General features: G+C 57.8%; 1 protein-coding gene across 2 annotated transcripts; it reads right to left on the bottom strand.

The window, feature by feature from the left end:
• Nucleotides 1-63: 63 nt before the first annotated feature.
• Nucleotides 64-24,204, bottom strand: MYH7B (myosin heavy chain 7B). 2 transcript variants are annotated; one of them, XM_061437368.1, is made up of 41 exons: nucleotides 24,065-24,204; nucleotides 22,706-22,812; nucleotides 22,406-22,549; nucleotides 21,760-21,916; nucleotides 21,427-21,454; nucleotides 20,066-20,162; nucleotides 17,791-17,814; nucleotides 17,539-17,631; nucleotides 17,337-17,400; nucleotides 16,085-16,183; nucleotides 15,315-15,418; nucleotides 15,089-15,227; nucleotides 14,684-14,802; nucleotides 14,442-14,591; nucleotides 14,089-14,259; nucleotides 12,781-12,960; nucleotides 12,554-12,686; nucleotides 12,394-12,470; nucleotides 11,876-11,963; nucleotides 11,594-11,711; nucleotides 9,799-9,922; nucleotides 9,556-9,692; nucleotides 8,301-8,556; nucleotides 7,007-7,249; nucleotides 6,173-6,349; nucleotides 5,939-6,084; nucleotides 5,551-5,641; nucleotides 5,080-5,469; nucleotides 4,059-4,185; nucleotides 3,851-3,969; nucleotides 3,563-3,759; nucleotides 3,107-3,456; nucleotides 2,813-2,937; nucleotides 2,598-2,713; nucleotides 1,745-2,141; nucleotides 1,540-1,665; nucleotides 1,285-1,455; nucleotides 1,081-1,185; nucleotides 903-998; nucleotides 295-432; nucleotides 64-219 (listed from the first exon to the last, which is right to left on the bottom strand). In XM_061437368.1, exons 1-41 carry the CDS (start codon nucleotides 24,153-24,155, stop codon nucleotides 208-210), a joined length of 5,826 nt encoding a protein of 1,941 aa, XP_061293352.1. In that variant the 5' UTR covers nucleotides 24,156-24,204; the 3' UTR covers nucleotides 64-207. The 2 variants fall into 2 exon arrangements, with proteins under 2 accessions (XP_061293352.1, XP_061293351.1); XM_061437367.1 differs by lacking the exons at nucleotides 20,066-20,162; nucleotides 21,760-21,916; nucleotides 22,406-22,549; nucleotides 22,706-22,812; nucleotides 24,065-24,204 and adding an exon at nucleotides 21,591-21,749.
• Nucleotides 24,205-24,490: the final 286 nt, after the last annotated feature.

Genomic DNA, 24,490 nt, shown 5'->3' with positions numbered 1-24,490 from the left:
TTTGTCTGTGAGACCATGTGCTCCCCTCCCCTCCTGAACCCCAAAGAATGAGCAGAAACCCAGTCAGAGCTGCAGCCACAGGGTTTATTCAAGGTGGAGCAGGGCTTGGGGTGGCGAGGCTCCAGCATGTGTGAATGAAGAGAGGCCAGGATCAGGCTGGGGCAGACAGCAGGTGTCCCTCTTTTCCCAGAGCCCAGGGTTCCAGTGTCACTCCTTGTGCTAAAGGGAGAGGGGTGCCTGAGTGAGCGGCTTCCGGGGCAGAGGGCAGGGAGGGTGCCCCACACCACCCCTCACCTTGGGGCCCAGGGCGTCCCGGGTGCGTGCCCGCAGCTTGTTGGCCTGGGTTTCCGCCATGTCTGCCCGCTCCTCTGCATCATCCAGCTCATGCTGGGCCTTTCGATACTTGGCTAGGTTGGTGTTGGCCTGCTGCTCCTGTGGGCACAGGCAGGCCTGCTCACTCTCTGATCACTGAGACGGTCAGCTGCCCCAGAAGGGGCCGGCTTCTCCTGGTCCTCCAGTCTGCTTCACCACCGCTGCCCACGGCCTTCCCCATCCCTCCCCAGTCCCCACGGCAGGAAGGAAGGGCATGGAGCCACTCATTCCAGAGGTGCCTGGGTGCCAGACCTGCCTGGAAGGGGAAATCAGAGAGGTCCCCTCAGAGACAGAGCTAGGTCTTGTGTCTTGCTGGACCTGTTAGAAACTTGTCTTTCTTCCCACTGGGCAGTGGGGTCACTGTCCCAACCAACACACAAAGCCACCGTGGGGGAAATCACAGCCCAGAGATGGAACAGGCCTGACCATTGCTGGCATCCCCACTGACTGGGGCCAGCTGTAGAAGTGGGGTGACCACCGGAATCCTGACTGGTACTAGGCCCCAAAGACCCAGACTCCCGTGCACTCACCGCCTCTTCAAACTGACGTTTGTAGCTCTTGACCTTGCTCTGCAGCTTGTCCACCAGGTCCTGCATGCGAGCCAGATTCTTCCTGTCCTCCTCAGCCTGGGCAGGCAAAGGGGATTCAGGTCTTGCCCAAAGCAGCCCAGCCCTAGGGCCACCCCTCGAGGTGGTCCTGGTTACCCACCTGGTACGCGAGCTCCTTGACCCGGCGTTCATGCTTCCGCACCCCTTTGAGGGCCTCTGCGTGCTTCTTCTGCTCCGCGTCCAGCTCGGCCTCCAGCTCCCGCACCTACAAGCAGCCAGCCGGTGGGCCTGCTGCCCCTGGCCTGCCCTCCCCGGGGCTGACCCACCCGCCAGGGCAGCAGACTGGGAGGCGGGCCGCACACACCTTGGCCTCCAGCTTCTGCACCTGCTTCTTCCCGCCCCGGAGGGCGGCTTGTTCTGCCTCCTCCAGCCGGGCCTGCAGCTCCCGCACCGTCTGCTCCAGCGTCTTCTTCATCCGTTCCAGGTGTGTGCTTGTGTCCTGCTCCTTCTTCAGCTCCTCCGCCATCATGGCTGCCTGTGGGGGAGGCGGCGGTCTGATCAGGAGGTGACGGTCCCTTTGGACTCTTCTCTGGCATCCCCAGCCCCGGCCCAGCCTCACATCAGTGATGGCCTTTTTGGCCTTCTCCTCGGCTTCCCGCCTTTCCTGGGCGGCCTCCTCCACCTCCCCACTCAGCTGGGCCAAATCCACCTCCAGCTTCTTCTTCTGGTTCAGGAGACCTGTGTTCTGCAGGGAAGCAGAGCTTTAGAGTTGGGCCTTGCAGGCCCCCGCCCCGCACGCTCTGGTGACAACCCCCAGTGCCCACCTGTGAATGCAGGAGGTTAAGACGCTCCGTGGCTTCCAGCAGCTCTTGCTCCGCCAGCCGCCGGCTGCGCTCACCCTGCTCCAGGGCTGCCCGCAGCTCTTCCAGCTCCGCGGCCAGCAGGGCGGCCCGCCGCTCCAGGGCCTGTGCCTGCTCGCGGAGCTCTGCCGCCAGCCGCTGCTCCTCGTCCCGCCCCGCCTGCTCCTCCTTGAGCTGGGCCTGCAGCAGCCGCGTGGCGGCCTGCGCCTCTGTGGCCTGGCGGGTGGCGTGGCCCAGCTGCAGCTCCAGGTCATTGAGGTCACCCTCCATCTTCTTCTTGAGGCGCAGTGCCTCGTTGCGGGCCCGAGTCTCCGCATCCAGGGAGGCCTGCAGGGACTCCACTGCCCGCTGGTGGTTGCGCCTATGGTTGGGAGGGACGGAAGGAGGAGTGGTGACCTTCGAGGAGCAGGGGCCCGCGCACCGCACCTGCTGACAGGAGCAAAAGGAACGCTGGAGATGTAAACTGGACTAAGTGACCGGACTCTCCCTGGTTTCAAGCCCCTCATGACTGCCTGCTGCCCATCAGAGCAACTTCACAGGCAAGAGTGAGGCTCCGGAGCAAACGGACATGGACTGAATCTTGGCTCTGCCTCTACTGTGTAACCTTGCGCAAGTCCTCTGGCCTCTCCTCGGTTCACCTCTGAACTGTGGACAGTAATCCATTCCTCCCCCCAAAGAAAGTCCTGGGGAGGGGGGACTAGGTGTCATGCAAATCTGTGTGCACGCTGGGGCTCAGCCAACACCTCTTGCCCTCTGCTCTCAGACGGTTGGGACGGGAGAGGCTGTCGGCCTGGAGAGGAGGGCCAGCCCCCCGCACCTCAGGTTAGTACACTCCTCATCTTTCTCTGCCAGCTTCCGGTCCACCTCAGCCTTGACCTGGGAAAGCTCCAGCTGGATCCGCAGGGTTTTGGTCTCCTCCAGCTCCAGGGCCCCCTGGGGTATAGAACAAGCCATTGAGCCAGGAGGTCCACGAACGTACGTTGAGAGGGGAGGCCAGAGGAGCCAGCGGGTCAGCGTCGCCCCACTCCTGACCTCAGCCTCCTCCAGCGCTGCCTGGAGCTCGCTCTTCTCCCCTTCCAGCGCCTTCTTGGCTTTCTCCAGCTCCTGGACGCTCTTCCCACTGAGGCCGACCTGGTCTGTGAGGTCACTGATCTCTTCTGCAGAAAGGACAGGGCACTGAGGGGCCACCCCACCACTCATGCTGCAGCCACATCACTTCACCCCCTCATAATTCCAGGGTGCCCCGGCCAGGGGACCCTGCCTGTGTGACTCGGAGGGAACTCCCAGTGACCCCCAGGGCAGCTCTGACCCCATGGTGGGTCGTACCCTGCAGGTTCTTGTTCTCTCGCCTGAGCGTCTCCAGGGCCTCCAGGGCCTCCTCATGGCTGTGCCGCAGCCGGAAGAGCTCAGTGCCCAGGCTGCGGGCCTCCCTCTGGGCCGCCTCCAGCTCCCGCTGCATCTCCTCCTCCTGCCGCCGCCGCTCCTCCAGCGCCCGCTCCAAGTGCCGCTGCTTCTTGTCCAGCGCCGCGGCCGCAGAGGTTGCCCGCTCCAGCTCCAGGGTCACGTCCTCTGACTCGGTCTGCAGCCGCAGCTTGGCCTTCTCCAGCGACGAGCACTTGGCGTGAGCGGCCTCAACCCCCTCCTCTGCCTCCTGCAGTCGCAGCGCCAGCTTCTTTCTGGGCCCCGGGAACAGATGGGATGTGGGAGTGTAGCTGAGCCCCGCATCCTCCCCCACCCTACCCCGCCCCGAGGTGGTGCTGGCCAGGCCGGCAGGGCACTCACTTGGCCTCCTCCAGTTCCTCGGTCCTCTGGATGGCATCTGCCTCGTACTTGCTCCTCCACTGGGCCACCTCGGCATTGGCCTTGGACAGCAGCCTCTGCAGCTCGGCCTGGGCCTCAGCCTCCTCCTCATGCTGCTCCCTCAGGAGGTCACAGTCGTGCCGCAGAGCCTGCACTGCATGAGCCAGCGCGCTCTTGGCCTGCAGAGAGCCCGGTGACCTCAGCATGGGGCCGGCCGGTGGCCCTGTGCCCCCACCCCCGCCATTCTGTGGCTGCCCACGGCTGGCCCACCTTGCTCTCTTCCTCTAGCTGCCGCCGCAGTTCCTCCAGGCTCTGGGTGGCCAAGGCCTTCCCACGGCTCAGCTGGCTAATCAGAGACTCCTTCTCCTCCAGCAGGCGGCTCAGCTCCCCTGCAGGCCAAAGGGGAGCCAGCAGGTCAGGTGAAGGCGAGTGGACAGCATGGAGGCCCCGCCGTGGCCCGCTGAGCCCCGTGCCTCACCACTCTCGGTTTGCAGCCGCCCACGCTGGGTGCTTGCGTCTGCCAGCTGCCGCTGTAGCTCCTCCACCTTGATCTTGGCCTCACTCAGCTGATCCTCATATGCCCGGCACAGCTTCTCTGCACTGGCCTGGGAGCCGGGGTCAGGGATCAGAACAAGTCAGAGACCCACAAAGCAGGATCTAGGGCTGCCAATCAGAGAGACTGGAGCCAGGAATTGGAAGGCTAGACATGTGCCCAGGAATCAAAGGGAGAACAGAACCCCAAGTTCAGGGTCAGAGATTCAAGTGCTGGACTATGGCTTAAAACATGGGTGTCAGAAGTGAGCTGGCTGAACCAGTCCTAAGGCCAGTGGGTCAAGGTGAGGTAAGGATACCAGAGTCTGAAGTCAGCTGGGGACAGTGGTCACAGGTCAGCTGTTAAGATTAGGTGGTACAAAGGTCAGGGGTCAGGGTTGGGTGCTGGGATTCAGGACAAGAACAGTCAGGTATGTGTTATTTGCTCAGTCATGTCCGATTCTTTGCGACCCCATGGACTGTAGACAACCAGGCTCCTCTGTCCATGGAACTGTTCAGGCAAGAATACTGGACTGGGTTGCCATTCCCTTCTCCAGGGCATCTTCCCGACCCAGGGATCAAACCCAGGTCTCCTGCATTACAGGCAGATTATTTACCATCTGAGCCACCAGGGAAGCCCAAACAGGATAGGGATGAGGTCAGAATTCAGAGGTTAAAGACTGAGAAGTTGGAATTGGATGCTGGGTCAAAATCCTTTGGCATCAGGGCACAGAGTTTAGGAGGTAGGGTTTGAGGTCAGAACTGGTAGGGGAGGTTTCGGGCTGGGTGCCGGGTGAAGGGGCCAGGGATCAGGATCAGGTGCAGGGTCAGCACTAGTGTGGTGTCAGATAGGCAGGGGGTGCTCAGGGCTCAGAGCGTGGGGTCAGCTGCTGCAGTCAGGAGGGGTTCGGTGAGGGTGGGCTGCTAAGCGGCAGGTCAGAGGTCGGGGTCAGGAAGGAGGCCGACACCTTGCCGCGGGCCAGGGTCTCCACGTTGGCGCTCAGATCGTCCACCTCCATGCGGAGCTCGCTCTTCTCCTTTTCCAGCTTCTGCCGCACACGCTGCAGGCTGTCCACCTGCTCGCCCAGCTCGGCCGCACCGTCCGCCTGCTTGCGCCGCAGGGCCGCCACCGTGGCCTCGTGCCGCAGAGCCGCCTCCTCCAGTTCCCGCCGCAGCCGGCCCAGCTCGGCTTCGCGCTTCCGGCAGCCCTCGCGCTGCCCGGCTGACGCACCGCCGGCCTCCTCCAGCCGCTCGCTCAGCTCCTCCAGCTCCCGGGCCGCCTCTGCCCGCTGCTTCTCCACGCGGGCCCGGGCCGCCCGCTCAGCCTCCAGCTCCTCTTCCAGCTCCTCGGCCCGAGCCTGGGGACGGGCAGGCAGGCGGCAGGGTCACCTCCATGGGCCCCTGAGCCGGGTCCTCACCCGCCCCCGTCCCTCACGCACCTGCAGCTCCTTGATCTTCTTCTGCAGCTGGGCTCCAAGGAGCTGCTCATCCTCCACCCGCAGGTTCAGCTGACTCAGCTCCGAATCCTTCCTGGGGGAGAGGGTGGGCGTGAGCCGGCCCAGGTCCTAACTGCCGCCAACCTGCTGGGAGCCCCAGCACACATGCTGTCCTGAGGCACTGTGCCTGGAATAGCCCTCAAGATCTCCCCAGAGTTCCCTCTCAAGCCCCAGCCCTAGAGCCTGGCCCTAAGTGGGCCCCCTTCACCCTACGGTTCAACCTCTGCTGTGATGCAACACTGACTAGAGTCCTGGGGGCCACGAGAAGCGGGCTGCAGGCTCAGGAGGCCCCCGCGGCAGGAGGTCGGGGCTGGGCCCTCCCCACACTTACTTTTTGAGCTTCTCCTCCAGCTGTTGCTTGTCCTGGGCAGCGTCTGCCACCGACTCCTGCGTCAGCTTCAGGTCCCCCTCGAGCTTGCGTTTGGCCCGCTCCGTGTCCATGCGCAGCTTCTTCTCTTGCTCCAGGGAGCACTCCAGCTGTTGGGCAGGACAGGGTGGGTGGGCTCCCCGCTGTCCTGGCCAGCCCGGCCCCTCCATGCAGCCCCCTGCTGTGGCCCCAACTCACGTCTTCCACCTGCTGCTCCAGCCGAACCTTGGCCTTGGCCAGCGCGCTCACACGGTCCTCCTCAGCCTGCAGGTCACCCAGGGCCTGCTGGTGGGCCTCCTGCAAGGCCTTCTTCTCCTTGGTCAGCCGGACCACAGACTCGTCCAGTGCTGCCATCTCCTCCGTCAGATTCTTCACCTGTGTCGGGGCCAAGGTCACTGTGGGGCTGCCTCCCCCAACTCTGGCCTGAGCAGCTGCCCCTTCCAGCCAGGGAACCTCAGGTGAGTCAGTTCATCCCGAGCCTCAATTTCTTCATCCTTCAGGGATGGTTGTAACTTCCTCCTCGAGGGATTACTGAGCCCTTCCCCAGTGTCTGGCTGGCACTGAGAGATCAATAGATGCCAGCTATTTGGGTATTCAGGGGTGTTTAAGCAGCTGTTCTTACTCCTGGCTTCCTCAGGGAGCACCTGTGAGAACCTGAATAAGCAGCTCACCCTCCCCCAGAGCCTCACCTTCCCCTCCTGTATGATGGAGTCAGTCCCCCCAGAGTGTGAACCAACGGGCTCTCGAAAGAGTTCAATGAGGGAAGGCCCCTGGGGCACATGGAGCTGGTGGATGACGATCCGAGCATCTGCTGAGCACCTACTATGTGCGAGGCTTGGTGGCGAGTGCTGGCACAGCCTAGTTACACACTGAATCCTCACCCGCCCTAATTAGGGAAGTGCTGCTATTAGCCCCATTTGACAGAGGAGGAAACTGAGGCTCACAGGATGAGACCTGCCCAGGGCCACACAGGTGTGGGATTTGCAGGTGCCTGGCCCCACAGCTCTTCCCCACCCTACCCCGCACCCACACCTTATTCTCCGTGGCTTGCTTCTCCTTCTCAGCCTTGGCTAGCGTCAGCTCCAGGTCATCAATGTCCTTCTTGAGCTCTGTGCACTCGTCCTCCAGCTTGCGGCGGCGGGCAGCCAGGTCTGCGTTCACTTCCTCCTCGTCCTCCAGCCGCTCGCTCAGCTCCTTCACCTTCGCCTCCAGCTGCACCTTGGACTTGATGAGCAAGTGGCAGCGCTCCTCAGCATCTGCCAGGTTTTCCTGCTCCTGGAGGGGGACACGGGAATGGCGCAGAGTCAGGACAGCCGAGGGTCCTGCTCCTGGAGGGGGACACGGGAATGGCGCAAAGTCAGGACAGCCGAGAGACCCCAGGCCAGGTCCTAGACAGAAAGCTCATTTGTCCATGCCAAGGCCTGACACAGGTTCAGTTGGGTTCTGGGACCAAGGAATGCCATGCCAATGACCTGTTCTGGGCCCTGAAGGCAATCAGTTGTGGTGGGATGAGGGCACAAGTGGAGGGATGGACCGGGGGACAAGAGGGGAACCTAGGCTGTGGGGCGACCCAGAGAAAGGCCCAAACAAGGCTCAAGGAGAGAAGCCAACGGCCAGGTCCGCCCTCACTGAAGTCGGGGTGGGGAGGGCCCTGTGGGGCCACAGAGGGCTCAGATTCTCGGCCACCGCACTGTTTCCTCACCACCTGACCGGATAACCATCTCCTGCTCTAGAGGGTGGGTTTCTGAGCACAGGCCCATCTGTCTTCCCACCAGTGTTATCTCCAGAGCTTCTGTGGTGCCTGACACTCAAGGTGTTTGCCGAAGGAAGGAAGGGCTCTGTGGACTTGGGGGAGGATCTGGACCCTTGATCTCTGCCCTTTGGTTGTTACTATTACCTGCTGCCTGGGTTCCCATGGCCCTTAACCAGAGAAGAGAGCCTGGCACTGTCTCAGGGAGGGAGCAGAGGAGAGAGCTGGGGAGATGGGGCTCCACGGAGGCTTTAGCAGGAAGCCATGGGGGCCCAGGGTGTGAGAGCACTGGGGCACGTGCACTGACTGGGTGGGGAGGTTGGGTATGAGGAGGCCGCACACAGGTATGAGCCCATGAGCCTCCAGAATAGCAAAAAGGACCCAGGTAAAGCCTGAGCACCCAGCACATGCCAGGTTGGCCTTGGCTGGGCGGGGGGCGGGGGTGGGTGGGCGGGGGGAGTGGGGCACGGTGCGTCTGCCTGTGCTATTTCCTCGGAGCAGCCTGGGGTTCCCTGAGGATGCCCGGGGGTCGGGGCACCAGGTCGCAGAAAGAAAGCCCGCCCTTCCCCGCCTCACCGCCTGCAGCTGAAGGGCCAGGTCGTTCTTCTCCTGGGTGACGCTGACGTGCGTCTCCTCCAGCTCCTGGCGCTTGGCCTCCGCAGTGGCCAGGGCCCCCCGCAGCCCCCGCAGCTCTGCCCGCAGGGCCGCCAGCTCCTCCTCAGCCTGCGCCGAGCGGAGCAGCGGCTTCATCTTGAAAAAGAGCTTCATCCATGACCAGTTCTTGACAGCGTTAAAGGCACGGATGTTCCACTGGATGGTGAACAGGGCATCCCTGGGAGGGGTGACCACAGGTGGTCAGCAGGTTCACAGCTGCCCCTTCATAGCAATAGCCCCGATGTTGCTGAGCACCTCCCCTGGGCCGGACATTGCACTAAGCACTTCAGTGTGTGGTCGATCGCATTAACCTTCCCAACAGCCTCTCAAATAGGTCCTAATCCTCTGCTTTACAGACGAGGTTGAGGGAGAGGCCCAGGGCATGCAGGTCTGCCTCCAGGGCTGGAGCTCACAAACCCTGAATGGCCTGGTGGTCCCTGCAAGGGTCCTGAAGACAGGACACCAGTGGGGGTTAAGCCGACTGTCATATAAGGTCGGACAGCCTGGGCTCCCATCCCAGCCTCCCACCTCCCCCATGAGACAGCTGACAGCTCTCTCTCTGCTCAGACACCCCCTCTGGTGAGCAGAGATGGTCATCTGCCTCTTAGGACTGTCCAGTACTTTGCATGTGTGTTCAGTCTATTCCGACTCTTTGTGACCCCATGGACTGTGGCCCACCAGGCTCCTCTGTCCATGGGATTCTCCAGGCAAGAATACTGGAGTGGGTTGCCATTTCTTTCTCCAGGGGATCTTCCCTCAAACCCGTGTCTCCTGCATCTCCTGCATTGGCAGGAAGATTCTTTACCAGAGACGCCTGAGAAGTCCATCCTGTACCTTAACCAAGATAAATTCAAACAAGATATCTCGCCCAGGGCTTGGCACATAAGACTCTTAGAAAACACTAGATGCCCTTATTCTCACTCCAGACCACACTCTGGGACGGCCTGGAATAGAGATGGACTCTCTTTCCCCACCTTCTGAGGGGAGGAAGTGGCAGGTAGCTGGGGGCTGATGGGCACACAGCAGAGCCTTGCCCCTTCGGAGACACTCAACCAGCCATACACAAAATCTGACCCACAGGACAGTACGACCAGGTTCAGAGAGCCTAGAGGTTCTGTGAGCTGGGGGACAGTGGCTGTACGCCAACTCTGTGTCCCACCCCCTTGCTCGCACCCACCTGCCTCCAAGCAGGCGCTGGTACTCCAGGCGCATCAGGCGGCCCCGGCTCCGCGCCTGCAGCAGCGTCAGGACCTTGGCCAGACGCTGGTCACGAAGCTCCTCCAAGACGCCTAGGAGCCCAGCCTTGAAGAACACCTGGGGTAGGCATGGTAGGTATAACCCTCAATCATCTGCATGACCCCCCTGCAGAGTGCGTGCCCACACCGGGTCAGGACCCTAACTAACTCCCTTGTGCCCCGACCTTGGTGTGGCCAAACTGGTACTGGGTGTGGTCGATGTCCAGCGAGCCCAGCAGCTTCTCTGTAGCCTTCCTGCTGTCCATGAAGGTGTCGTCCGGGATGGCGCTGGGGTTCAGGATGCGGTACCTGAGGGGGTGGGGAAGGGTTGGTGAGGAGGGTGCTGGGCAGGGAGCAGAGGACTGGAGAGGCTGGCCTCTCGGAGGCTTGTTCAGGCTCCACTGAACAAGCTGGCAGGTGACACTTGACAGCCTCGTGATACTCGGGGAGTGGGCATACTCTGCTTTAAAAGCTCAGGTAATATTTAAACGGCTTCAGTAGTTCTTTAAGAGGCGGCAGTATTTACAGAAGGCCTATGGCACTGTCATAATTTTTAACTTATAATTTTTAATACTTTATCAGTTTTTTGAGAAGACAATAAAAAAGTAAAGACGGTGATGTGTTACAGCATATCACAAACTGAAGAAGCATTGGGAGAGAATTGTGATTGACAAGATCACGATCTTGTGGATCACAAGATCAATAAGGGTTCCGGCATGCCCACTTCTAAAAGGACACACTTGCACGTGTGCACAGGGCCGTGTGGGTCAGGTTGCGCTGACCACACTGTGAAGGCAAAACCCTGGAAACACAAAAGGGCCCTCACTAAGGGACTGATTACAAAGCACGGGTCACTAGATTACAGAGTACTTCACTCCATAACAAAATGGATGATGCTCCTTGTCATTACACTTACCCAAAGTCCTAGAAGGCACAATACTGAGAACGGACTGTAATGGTGACTATACACACTGAGGGATTATGACGCCGCCGTAACAGATGCCCCACTCTGGTGGGGTTCACTGACCACAGGGGAGGCGGGACTGTCGGAATTTCCTGTACCTTCCCCTCAATTCTGCTGCAAACCTTAAAACTACTCTAAAAAATAGTCTTCATGTTTTTTAAAGAGGGTGATGATGCAGACTTATGTCTATTAACAAGGAACAATCCCTAAGACACAGTTACAGGGAAAAAACAGAACATGTGTGTGTTCTCATGTGTGCATGTTCATGTGTGTGTGTGTGCTCATGCGTGTGTGTGCATGTGTGTGTGCGCATGTGTGTGTGTGCACCCATGTGTAAAGTATTTCTACAGACACACATGTATAATGGTCAGCATGGATGGCCACAATTACTTCTGAAGAGGGAGGGACCCGTGGACAATTGCAGCCAGACAAAAGTCAAACCTATAAAGGGAAGGCAGAGAGACTACAGCACTGACCAAGCGCTCGTTGCCAGGCATTACATAAAGCCTAGTCCATGTGAACCCTCATTCAACTCCCAAATCCACACCTGGCTCTGCCTGCCCGACCTCCCTCCTGGGCTTCCTGCTGGAGACATTTCAAATCTGACATGTTCCAAGGAGAGTTCAATCCACTGTCCACCTACCTCCCCCTGCCAAAAGTTTAAAAAACTATCTTGGTTTCTTAGTAAATCTACCACCAACTCCCCAGTTGATAGGCCAAACACCTGGAAGTCACCCCTGTCTTTTTCATTCTCTTTCCACTTCCAGTTCATTAGCAAACCCTGCTGGCTGAAGCTGCAGTATTTACCCAGAGCCTGTTCACTTCTCCCAAACCCAGTCCCTCAGGTCTCACCGACTAGCATTTCCCACTGGGATGCCCCCCAGCCCTCCTGCATCCTCCTTGGTGCCCTTCCCACCCCACCCAACCTTCTGCCTCCACCTGGGAGGAAGGTAAGAGGGAAGGTGGCTGGCGGGGGAGCTAGGGAGGAGCCAGGGCTGGGGCCGGGAGACACGCACCGCTGCCGGAAGTCAGTGTAGAGCAGCCTGTTGGGGAACCCCTGTCGGCAGATCCGGATCCCCTCCAGCACCCCATTGCAGCGCAACTGGTGCAGCACCAGGAAGGCGTCCATGACCCCTGGGCACAGTGGAGGTTAAAGGAAAAGACTAGCAGTCAGGGGACACACCTTCATGAATTCGAGGCCGCACAGGCCCTGTGGAGAGGGGTGACCCAGCTCTGGCCACCCCATCCCCTCCCTCCCATGTCCCCCCATGGGGAACCAGCCCCCCTGGGGTGACTACCTGGGGTCTTGTTCTCATTTGGGACGATGCAACGGACAAAGTGGGGCTGCGTGGCCCGCAGATTGGTCATCAGCTTGTTGAGGTTCTCCTGGGGGAGGGAGAGGGGAGAAAGCACAAGAGGGCAGAGAAGCAGGATTGGAAGCCGCAGTGGACCAGCCCACCAAGGATGGACCAGCCCGCTAAGGACTGGGCACCTCAGCACTGGGTCTCTGCAGTGACACCCTTTGACTCTCCTTGTGACGCTTGGCCCTCTTCCATTTGACCAGGCAAGTCCCCCAACCAATCCTCAGCCCTCCCACAGGCCCCGTGGCTCCCACCCCATCCCCCCTAAACCCTGCCCAGGCAGCGTGGGGACGGGAAGCAGCACAGACTTGCTGTGATGTTCACGTGGAGAGGAGTTAAACATCACTGCAAGTCTTAACGGCCGCCCGCCCCGGGTGCAGGGGACAGAGCAGGGAGCCAGGACCGAGTGGGGGCGGCAGGGAGGGGTCCTCCACAGGGCCTAGGTGGGGCCTCACCTTGTGCAGCTGGGACACCGTCTGGAATGATGCTGCCTTCTTACGCTTCTCTTTCACCCCGGACTTGGGGGGCTCAGCTAGGACAGACAAGGGGCCAGTCACTCACTGCAGAGAACTCCCTCCGTGAGTCCCCTGCAGACTTGCACCACTTGGTACTCACTAGAGCAGGAGCCAGCATAGTTCTCGTAGAGAGTAGCCAAGAGCTTGTTCTGCGACTTCTGGAAGATGGGGACCACCGTCTCATTCAGTGGATCCTTGTTTTTCTCCAGCCAGCCCACAATGCTGTAAGGCACCTGCCAGAGACCAGACAGGTGCTGACCCGAGGGGCGGAGGAACCGCAGGAAGGGAGGAGGGAGATCAAGAGCTGGGGTTTCAACAGGCACTTACCACGCCTGCATAGTGGACCACCTCAAAGTGGGCCTGGTACTTGCGCTTCTTGTCAGGCCGTGGCTGCTGGAAATTGGGCGACTTCCCCGCGTGGTTATCATAGAGCTTGGCCCGGAAGCTGGCATCCGAGGCCTTGGGGAACATGCACTCCTCCTCCAGGATGGACAGAATGCCCAGCGGCTGGGGACAGGGCACAAGGGTGAAGGGTCTCCATCAAGCCAGTCCATCCAGGCTGGGCTGGACTCCCACCTCCTGGAGCCCCACTCTCTGGGAGCTTCCCCAGACCCCCCAACCTCAGCCACCATCTGCCCAGAGGGAGGCAGAATGGATCTGCACCCAGGAGCCCTGTCTTCTAAGAAAGAAAGTTTGTGGCTTGGCTTTCAACCCGCTTCTGACCAATTTGCAGCTGGCCCTGAGTTGTTCTCTTTGCTTATAAGTGTGCAAATTCAAACCAGCACCCCTGCACCCACACACCCCCGACATCTGTGGTCTCACACTCTCCCACATGGTGCTGTCAAAAAACGCAGTTGATGTCAAACTCTGGCTTCCTCACTTAGTGGTTAAGGGGCCCTTAGACCTCTCTAAGCCTCGGTTTTCTAACCTGCAAAATGGGGACATGAATACTTTCATTCCTGCCATAACAGCAAAGAACTGTCGACCACCTGAATGTGCATAGGTAGGAGATTATAGAAACGCATGGGCATCATCTGCTGTGTGAACCACTGTGCCTTCTTCAACAAAGCACCACGCCCAGAATACACTTTTAGAGAAAAGGTAGGATGAGAAGTGAGTCTGTGTCCATTAGAGAAAAGAGATGCCGAGGATAAAGGATGGAGAGGATGCACGTCGTGGTAGGATTGGGGGAAATATTCTTTCCCCTTTATTTCTGATTTTTCCATTTTTCTTTGATTTTTCTTTCCTTCTAGTCTTTGTACCATAGGGAAATACGTGTAATGTTTTATAAAGCAAATAAACAAACACACCCTACCCTGCCCTGTAGTTCTGGACAGTTTTGAGGGTCCAGTGAAACTGTGTCTGCAATAGGGCTTACTGTCAGCAGTGCAACAGGGACGCACACTCACACACACGCCCTGCTCACCAACACACGATCGCACTCAATCTCCAACACACCTAGTCACACACCCGCACACATTTCCATTCATATACACATCACACACACACGCTCACAGTCATGCTCGTATACACACGCTCACTTCAATGCACACGCACATGCATGCCTGCACACGCTCGTTCACACACAAGCACACAGGCACTCCCTTGCCGGAGTGACCTGGCCCTGGGCCCCACCTTCTCGATGAGGTCGATGCAGGGCTGCAGGTCCAGGCCGAAGTCGATGAAGACCCAGTCAATGCCCTCCCGCTTGTACTCCTCCTGCTCCAGCACGAACATGTGCTGGTTGAAGAACTGCTGCAGCTTCTCATTGGTGAAGTTGATACACAGCTGTTCGAAGCTGTTAAACTGTAGAGGGCAGCGCCCGGCTCAGCCGGCCTGCTTGTAGATGGGGACATGGAGGCCCACAGAGAACAGGGATGTGCGGGACTCCACCCTGCCTCCAGGCAGACGCCCAGGGCTCCTGCCCCCACCCCTATGGTCCTCCACCCCAGAGAGAACAGAGCCTGGGGCCATGGGCCTGCCCGTACCTCAAAGATCTCAAAACCCGCAATGTCCAGGACGCCGATGAAGAATTGACGGGGCAGCTTGGTGTCCAGCGTCTGGTTGATCCGAGACACCAGCCATCGGAACAGCCGGTCGTAGGTGGCCTTGGCCAGAGCCCCCACGGCAAACACCACCTGGAGTCGTGGGGAGGCTGGGCTGGGACCCGGCAAGAAGCGGACCCTGCCCCGGCTGTCCCAGGGTGGGCCCCGGCCTGCCGGCAGCTCACCTGCTCCACGCTCTGACCCTTGGTCACATATTCATTCCCCACACGCACTCGGGGGTGCAGAAGACCTTTGAGGAGGTCCCCGCTGCTGACCCCCATCAGGTAGGCAGCCTTGTCAGCACCTGGCAGGACACACAGGTGAGATGAGGAGGCGGCTAAGACTAGGGGTTTTGGGGGCTCTACTGGTCTCTACTTAGGGTTAGGAGAGGGAGGTTGGGAGAGGTCAGGGTCAGCAAACTGTACAGCTCAGAAGGGTGAGGGGCTGGGGTTGAGTAATCACAATTTACAAATCAGGGCCAGACTGAGGTCAAAGGTTGCAGACAAGGCTCAGGGATCACAGTCACGGACTGGAGGTTGGAATCAGGGTCAAGAGAATGACCAGGTCAGGTCAGGGTCAGGGCGCCTCACTCTCAGTGCCGTCAGCCTCAGCCTGCTCCTCCCGCTGTTTCTGCTTGAATTTCATGTTGCCGAAGTGCAGGAGGGCCCCCACGATCTTATAGCAGGCGCACTTCTCCTCCACGCTGAAGCCCAGGATGTCCATGGCGTGCTGTGGGGGAAGGGAAGACTCAGAGAACTCTAGGCTCCTCAGGGTCCAGCGGAGCCACGGGACCTGCTCCCCTCGCACCAGACATACATCAGTGGCCATGAGCTCCTCCCCGTCATCCATGTTGTCCACGGTGATGACGCCCTGGCTGCAGAAGTGGTAGTCGTAGGGGTTCATAGACAGAAGCAGCATGTCTGGGGGACACAGAGCCGAGAAGGGGGTGTCGGCTGGGTTCACCAGCTCTCCTCCTTCCCCTGGTCCCAGTGTGGTGGATCCTGGGGGCTCTTGCGGCAAGAGACTCTAGGGCCCTCTCTAGATTTTGTATCCGGAGTTTCTCTCCTCCACTCTAATGCCCAAGGCTTCTCTTTCTTTATGAGTCTGGGGAAAGAGCCACAGTCCCTAGCTCTCACTCACCTTTTGATCCTTGCTCACGGCCACCCCTCCGGCCCAGACCCCGTCTGGGTTCTCGGGTACAGGGAGGATCAGATTCTGCCCTCGAGGGGCTTGCAAGAGAGGTAAGCCAGGCCCAGATGGAGCCCTTGCTCCCTGCTTCGTGCTGGGGGAAACCTTTCTAGTCTCAGGACAAGAGAGACAACCTGGCCAGGGCAGAGGTGCTGAGGTGCCTGTTCCCCAGCGCGAGGGGGAGGGCTCAGCAGGAACCAGAAATCCCAGGAAGCGGGTGGGTGGCTAGAAGGAGTGCTGCGTCTCTAGGGAAGAAGGGATGTCACAGACCCCAGAACAGCAGGGGAACAGGCAGCCCAGGGCCTGGTCTGTAGGGGCCCGGGACAGGGCTGGGCAGCCCCACTGCCACCCAGACCGGCGGGCTCTGACTCCCACCCCGTCGGGCTGCTGGCCCTCACCCTGCAGCTCTGGCTTCTTCCCCGAAAGGATCTGGTAGTAGACGTGGTAGCCTCGCTCACCGGGCAGCTGGAAGATCACCCGTGACTTCTCCAGGAGATCTGGGGGAAAGGGAGGAGCTGGCCTACTGTCCCGAGTGGGTCACCCCACCAGGGCTGAGGAGCAGGGGGCAAGGGTGTCTGCACACATGGAGGCGCCGTGTCTGCACACACCCCCGGCATGTGCTGTGGGAGGTCTCTCCATTGGCACATGTGCCACAGTGTGGGAATGTGTGTGTCTGTACACCAGTGTGCGTGTATTAATGTGGGTGTCTGTGTAGGGGTCTTTTTTTTTTGGCCACTTGACTTGTGGGATTTTAACTCCCTGACCAGGGACTGAACCCGGGCCCTCAGCACCGAGTGCCAAATCTTCACTGTCCTAACTGACCATCGGGGAAATCCCCTGCGTGTGGATCTTGGTTTTTCTGTTCTTTCATCTAGGCTGTCATTCCTCCACCCACAGACTGCTCCTTTCCCCCAGAGGTGTGCTGGTGTGCCAGTGTGTGCAGAGAGCAGAGCCTTGGTGTGTTTGCACATGGGCCCATCAGGGTGTAAATTATGACATTTCCTCCCATCACCACCTGCCTATGCTTGTCCGTCAGGATCTGGCCCTGCATCCCAAGATGGGGAGCAGTCAATGTGGAGGGGTCCCTCTGTGCGTGTGACCTGGGCACCCAGTGTCTGCATAGCCGGACTGGGTCAGGGATAGGCGATGACTGCAGAGACACACTGGGGGAGACCTTCCTGGCAGGACAGGGTCTCAAGGTGCCCAGAGATGAGGCTGGGCAGGAGGGGCACAGGTCTGCTGGATGGAGGGTCAGAGAAAAGGCTGGGGTTGTGGTAGGGGGAGGGGCCCAATCACAAGGAGCCTGACCCGCCAAATAAGGGTGGGGGTCTCCATCTTAAGGTGATGGGATCTGGAGAAGGTTTTTAGGCAGGAATGCGATGTGATCAGATTAGTAGCCAAAAAAAGATCACTCTGGCTAAAAGAAGATCAGGCAGAGGAATGGAGGCTGGGAGATCACGTGGAGGCAGTGGGTAAAGTTCCAGGTGAGAGGTGAGGTGGCATGAGCTCGGCAGTGGCCTGAGGATGAAGAGCAGCGTCTGGGGCAGGTGGGAGCCCCAAAGACTTGATGAAACTTGTTCAATCTAAGTGGGAAGGTGCAGGCCTGGGCCCCTCCCATCCTCCTTCTTCCCCTCCCTCTCCTGAACTCACAGCTGTCAATATCCGCTGATGCCAGCTTCCCAGAGGGACCAAAGTGAATGCGGATGAACTTGCCCTGTGGGCAGAGGAGCAGCCTCAGTCGGGGGCCCAGGCAGTGCTGCTCCATCCACCCAGGGCTCCCCAGACCTTGTGTCTCCCCGCCTCCCCACCCTCCTGCCCCAACCCCACCCAGTCTCCCACCAAAGCCACTCACAAAGCGGGACGAGTTGTCATTGCGCAGGGTCTTGGCATTGCCGAAAGCCTCCATGGCGGGGTTAGCCTCGATGATCTGATCCTCGAGGGTGCCCTGGTGGCAGGATGAGGGGTCTCTCACCCCGTAGTCCTGGGTCTTAGCCCATCCCAGACCACCTCTGCTTGGGAAGGGGAAGAGGAAGGGGAAGGGGAGGGAGGGTCCCCAGGACTTCATAATAATTGTCTGCCCCACTCATACCAGCCCCATACCTACCCCGGTCTTTGTGGCCAGAAATTGCTGGGAGGAGAAGGAAGACAAAGTTAGAAGGTGTGAGGTCTCACCAGGCGGGAGTGTGGCAGTGGGGGAGTAGGGTGGGTTAGCAGGACAGTGAATGTTAGTCACCCAAATGTCACCCCACTCCCTATGCCTGACCCTCCAGGGGCTGTTAGATGGAGAAATGCAAGAAATGGAGCAGGCAGGGCTCTGGTCAGGGAGGGGCTTGAGGCAGGAGCTGTGTGTGGGTGTCCCCTACCCACAGTGCCCCAAAGCTCTGTCTTTGGCCTCCTCCATATCCCTTCATTTCCCACTCCCCTGGAATTGACCCTGCTCCAAGCCCCAGAGGTTCCTGACTACAATCTACTCCCCTTTAGAGTCCAGCTCAAAAGCCCCCTCCTCTAGGAAGTCTTCCCTGATTCTCTGAGGCTGGAAGAGACTCTTCCTGTCCAAACCTTCTGACCCTTGACCTCCCTCTGTGATGGCCCTTCTTCACACTTCTCCTTTCTATTATGATTGGGTGCATTTTCACTGTACAACTGTATATTGAGTATTAGTCAAAATAGCCCCGCCAGGTGCATATTATTAGCCCTAATTTGCAAATGAGGAACCTAAGACTCAGAGCTGGAAAGTGTCTGCTCAAGATGACACAGTAAGTCAGGGGCAGGGCAGACACTGAGTCCAGGCATCCTGCTTCCCATGACGCCCAAAGCCACCTGTCTCTCATCTAGAGGGACTTGCTGAACCAAAGGACTCCTCCCCACTTGCTCTCCTAGCCTCATCTTCCCTCCATCTACCCTTCTATCTCTTCCCTGCCCTGGATCCCAGCAGCCTGGGAAAAAAAGGGGGGAAAGGAAGGAATGGATTCTGGAGTGACAGGTGCCATGCCACCTGTCCTATGCTATGAGACTTTGGTGATTCACTCACCTCCAGGGAGCCCAAGACTTAAAAATCCCCCTGAGCTGTTGTTGGGGAGACAGGGGCAGGAGACAGATGGCAGGAGCCCTCCCCTGAGCTCCACCCCACACACTCAGCTCCAGGGCTTTTGAATAGGACTCCTTCTGATAGATGTAGTCAAATTTGGGAGAGAAGGGAGGCAGGTTGATAAGGTTTTTAAGCTACAATGCCCATGGCCCCTGTGGGCCAGGCTTTCTCTCTACCTCCCTTGCCTGACAGCTCCCCTAAACCTCAAATCCACGATGCAGGGCTCCTTTCTGCCCAGGTGCCCCCTAGACTCACCCATTCTGGCTGCAGACCCATCAGCTCCCGCCCTCCATTCCTATTCCTGGACCGAGCCCCAACTTCCTGTAGCATCCTCAGAGACATTTTGGGAGTTGGAAAATGAGGTGGAGGGGAAGGAGGAAAGAGTACCAAAAAAGTCAACAGCAAAAACAAAACCAAACAAGAAAAACAACCACCACCACAACAAAAAACCAAAACTGAAAAAAAAAAAAATCACAAGAAAATCAAATGGGAAAACAGGAAAAGGCAAAAAGAAAAAGGAAAAAAAAAAAACAAAACTTTAAATGGAAAAAAAGATAAGAAAAAGAAGAAAGAAAAATGCCCCAGAATAAAAGCAAGGCTCAACAAGACCAGGAGTGAGGGCTGGGTGGGCGGAGGCCTTAGGCTTCTGGAAAGAAAAGTCAACCCATTTGGGGGTGGGGGTGCAGTGCCCACACATCTCTAAACAGCTGGCCATAGGGCTAGGAAGGAAAACTGCACCTTGAAAACAAATAAAAAACCCCCAAATACTGGTCCCCCATTGTTTCAGAAAATTTCAAAAACCATAAAGAAATCATAGGGTGCAAAACTGCCCTTAATCTTGACTGTTGGGAAGGCCAAGTGCCCTTGGCTCTGGCTAAACCTGCCTTGTTTGATTGACAGCAGGTAACTGGAGCATGAAAACCAAGAAACCAATTATTACTTTTTGGTAAAAAACAGCTTGCTTGGTAAACTTTTAAAATATGAAGGTCGTGAGAATATGAAAGGGAAAAATTACATGAAATGTTGAGGACTAGCAATGTGGTCCCGCCCCTCTGCATTTCAGATGGGAACAGTAAGGCAAGCCTGGATCTGCGTCACGTGACAGAGAATGGCCACAGCCTCTCTGGTCAAGCCTTGCTCGGGCCAGAGTCTGCCACCAGGGTGGGAGGCTCAGGCAGGGCGAGAGGCTCTGGGGAATCAACTTTTAAAAAAAAGAAGAAAAGGAGAAAAAAAAAGAAAAGAAAAACAGTGAGAAGCAGCAGGGAGCAGTGCCCGCGTGGGCAAGTCTTACAGCCTTCTTGCCCGGCCCGTCTCCCAGGGCAGCGACGATGGCAAAGTACTGAATGACCCGCTTGGTGTTAACGGTCTTACCGGCCCCCGATTCTCCCCTTGGACGACACAAACATGAATCACCAATGTCCATCTGGCTACTCTAATTCCTCCCACCCCCAGCACCCTACTTCTCCAGCAGGGTGCCTCTGCCCTCCCCACACCCAGCTCCCAACTCAGGAGCCCCCCAACCCAAAACTCCTCAGAGATGGGTCAGCTCCCAGAGGTGTTGAATTGTTTACAAAACAAACCAGCATAAATCATCCCAGTGAGATGAGAAAACACATGATGCCACTGTTTACTGAGCGCTAACTTACTGCCAGGCCCTGGGCCGAGTGCTTCACCTGAACTGGTTCACTGAAGCCTCAGGAACCCTGTAAGGCAGGCGCCATCATCACCCTCTTGATAGAGAAGGGGATGTGACTCAGAGAGGTCATGTAGCTGTTTCTGCTGGGTGCCAGGTGCAAACATTCACCGGCTGACTCCTATAGCTCTGCAGTAGGTAAGCAGGACTGTCCTGTTTTTACTGATGAGATTCAGAGGACCAAGGGCACCAGCAGGAAGTGGACCCATGAGAACTTGAATCCAGGTCTTTCTGGTTTCAAAGGCTTTACTCTTAACCAACAGGCTGCACACTCACACACATACACACACTCACGCACAACCGATGTCCATATTGGCTTGGCTGGACCTAAACTTGGTATGTGAGAATTCTACCACTTTCCCAAGGAGGCAAACAAAGGGCTATAAATAAGATTCAGAAATAAGAAGCTGGTAATAAAGAAGAAGGGCTTTCTTGGTGGGCTCAGTGGTAAAGAAGACTCGTGCAATGCAAGAGATATGGGTTCAATCCCTGGGTCAGGAAAATCTCCTGCAGGAGGAAATGGCAACCCACTCTAGTATTCTTGCCTGGGAAATCCCGTGGACTGAGGAGTGTGATGGGCTATAGTCCATGGGGTCTCAAAGTCAGACATGACTGACCGACTAAAATAAAGAGGAAAGGGAAGGGGATCTCCTCCCCCCTCCTTGAGCCAGAATCAGAACTCCCCAAAGATCAAGGTTAGAGAAGATTCCAGGCCCTAGGAACAGGGGGTATGAGGGTGGGTGATCAGTTTGGCATTCCTTTTCTACTTATCTGCTCAGAACAGGGGCAGAGAAGACGCTATAATTTAGCCTCACCTGGGACACTGGCTCTAGGTGGTAAAACCCCTGCCCTTAGCACTTTGTATTCAATTATTCAATCTCGGGAAATGATTTTAGTTCCAATCCCTCCCTGCCAGATGGCCAGCATTTCCCACCCCATCCCCAGAGCCCCACACTCACGTGATCAGCATGGACTGGTTCTCTCGGTCTGGAAGAAAGGGGAGGAGACAGAGAAGTTAGCCAAAGTGAGGGACCAGCCACAGGTGGAACACCTGGGATATCCTTGGTGCTGGGACAGCCCCTCCGCCACCCAGAGCCAGAAATGGGAAGGACCAGGTGGGAACCTTCAGACTGCAGGCCAGCTCCCACTTGAAGACACAGAACGACTATGCTTCAGTGTCCAGCGGGATGGAAAAGAGGGCAGTGCGAGTGGAGGGAAGGGGAGCCGGGAGCCGGGGGAAGGGTCTCAGGAGAGAAAGAAGACTCAGGGAGAGGAGTCAAGGCAGCCCTTACTGCGCAGCATGTCATTGTAGGCGTTATCCGCCACCGCGTATATGTGGGGCGGGGCCTCCGAGCGGCGCTTTCCCTTGTAAGCTGCTACCACGGAGGCTGTATAGACAGGGAGCCATTTGTAGGGGTTGATGGTGACACAGAAGAGGCCCGAGTATGTCTGGGGAGAGAGAGTATAGATGGGTTATTGGAGGCCAAGTTCCCGTCCTCAAGCTCTAGCCCTCGCAAAACTATGATCTTTGCAAAAATTCTCCAAAATGAGCTGCCTAAGGTGCGACGCCACACCTCTGTGGCCGTCCTGGCCCCGCCCTAGCTCTCACTCCTGCCCTCAGCCTGTGGTCCCACCTCCACAGCCCATTGCCCAGCGACTCGGCGGCTGCCGCTCCTTCCCTACAGTCCCGTAGCCAAACCTCCAGCCCCACCTCCAGCTCCGCCCACCAACCGGTGGCCCCGCCCCCTCAGCCCCATGACATCACCCTACCCTACCTCTAGCCCTGCTCCTCCACCACACACAGCCCCGCGCCCTCCCCACGGTCCCGACCCCGCCGAGCTGTGGCTCTCGCTCTAGCCCCGCCCCTGATGGTACGGCCCCGCCCCCACCACGCACAGCCCCATCCCACCCGTGGCCCCTCCTCGGTTCCAGGCTCACATAGATCATCCAGCGAGCATAACGCTGGCGCAGGTTGTGCAGTACGGATGCCTCGTTGAGGTGCGTCATCATGGCCATGTCCTCCAGCAAGTCGAAGCGGGGCGGGTTCATGGGCTGCAGCTCAGCCTCGCGAACCGTCAGCACCTGCCAGGAAGGCCATATCGTGGGGGCAGGAACCAAGTGACCTCAGCCTCTCACCCCTGTACACCCCCAGACCCCCTTTCATCCAGAGCATGCCTTCCAGGAGCTACACCTCCGGGAGGCAGAGGAGCTAATTCCAGGAAAAGGGGGGAGCCAAACCTTCTGGTCTTTGGTCTCCACGTTGACTCTGCCCCCAGTGGCTTCCGACTTGATCTCAGCCTCCACGTAAGCATCCTGTTCATCAGGTACCCAGACCCGCTTCTTCCCTGGTTTCCGGGAGAGCATTGGGGCTTTGAAAGAGACTGATGCACATCCAGGGGTTGGGGGCCCAACTGGGTTCCCCTGTCGTGTCCCTAGAGCTGTGTGCCTAGGAGCCCCTCTATCAGGACACAGGAGTACCCAGGAAAGATCCCTCCAGACCCTCTTTCCTGAAAAGGCAGCACTGGGAGGTTTCCCTAGAGATCTCCTCAAAGAATCCCCTGACTAAAGTAAGGGTCCCCCACAGCCCTGGATTACACACTTTGGTTCAGATTCATGCTTCTCTTGTATTTGCCCTGCGACCTGTGGAAAATCCCTCATTCTCTCTGGGCCTGTCCCTCAAAGGCAAAACATTGTAAGCATTGCCTTAGTTCTCCTCTGGAGCAACCCTCAGTATCAGGCACTTAATATTAGTGGGTTCTGTCTCCCCTATTTCACCCAAGACTCAAGCCCTGCATCTTGTAAGTCTGTCTTATGCTCCTTCCTGCCCAGGCAGCTGGTCCCAGAGCTCCAGGGAGCCCATATTTCATGGTAGTTTAAAGGCATCATGAAAGTTAAAGACTCAGGTATCCTGTCACCTACTGGCCAAGTACCTTAGGACCAACTACATAACTTGCAGGCTCCAGTGTTAAAATGCAAGTCCTCTTGTTAAGAAATCATTTAAAATTTCAAGATGCTGATAGCAAAGAGTAAAAGGCCCCCAGTGCAGCTGCAGAGGTCACATGCCCACGAAGCTGGCCCTGGCCCTGGTCACCACCTCCCCAGGTTGTTGCAATGATGCATGGAAAGTCATCTGCTCTGGGCCTGGCGCACAATAAGTGCTTGATACACATTGCCTATTGTTATTATTGTCCTATGAGCAAACCGGGTCATAAATAGTCACCTTTATTCCTGTCCCTAATAAACAGAGGGATTGGCTCTAGGGAAAGCACTAAAAATAACTCCAGCACAGGTTTTATGGACACGTGAAGGCAGCCCGCACACATACCAGGCACTCTCGTCTCAGAAGCCTCAGGCTCTGGCCGCGGACTGCAGTCACAGGAGGCAGGCGATACTGTCCCATTTTACAGAGGAGCAAACCAAGGCTTGCTCACAGACACCCAAGTGAGGTATACTAGGTCCCTGGGATTTTCTTCTTGGGGCTAAAGCTGTCAGGCCAGAGGGCTCCTTCAGACCCGAGTGGAGTGCCACCCCTCCTCACTCCTGTTCTGAGTCCTTAAGAACTTCTCTGTGGCTCTGCCCACCTCTGCCCTCACTTACCATCCCACAGGACGGTGTGCACCTTCATCTGCTCATGGTAGCCCTGGCGGAGGTAGCGTGCAGACTCCCCAAGTTCACTCACATCCATCATGGTAGTGGCACTGAGAGGCGGAGGATGCAGCAGCAGAGATCTTGGAGGTTCAAGGTGGTCCAAGTCAGCAGGCACTGGAAGATGGCATGGAGAGGGGACTAAGGGCAGGGGCCCCAAACTGGGGTGTGATCAACCAACCCACAAGACCTAATAGTAGGTGATTCTTTGGTAAGCCCCCAACACATGCACGCACCCTCTCAGACACCAGAGCATCCTCTCCCACAGAAATGGAGAGACTGGTGCCAACCCACAAGCACCCTCACCCACCAGCCTGTCTGCCCTCCCTTGGGCTCCCACTCCAGCCCTGATCACCCACCTCGGCACCACGGTGAGGG

This window comes from Bos javanicus, chromosome 13 (genome assembly GCF_032452875.1).
Source record: "Bos javanicus breed banteng chromosome 13, ARS-OSU_banteng_1.0, whole genome shotgun sequence".
Taxonomy (NCBI): Eukaryota; Metazoa; Chordata; class Mammalia; order Artiodactyla; family Bovidae; genus Bos; species Bos javanicus.
This window is presented reverse-complemented; position numbering and strand designations above follow the sequence as displayed.

Coding starts and splice junctions, on each gene's coding strand:
- MYH7B (XM_061437368.1), bottom strand. CDS start 24,155: ATGATGGATGTGAGTGAACTTGGGGAGTCTGCACGCTACCTCCGCCAG. Junction 16,184..17,336: donor ATCAGCGGATATTGACAGCT/GTGAGTTCAGGA, acceptor CCTTTCCCCCAG/ATCTCCTGGAGAAGTCACGG. Junction 1,666..1,744: donor TTAACCTCCTGCATTCACAG/GTGGGCACTGGG, acceptor GCTTCCCTGCAG/AACACAGGTCTCCTGAACCA.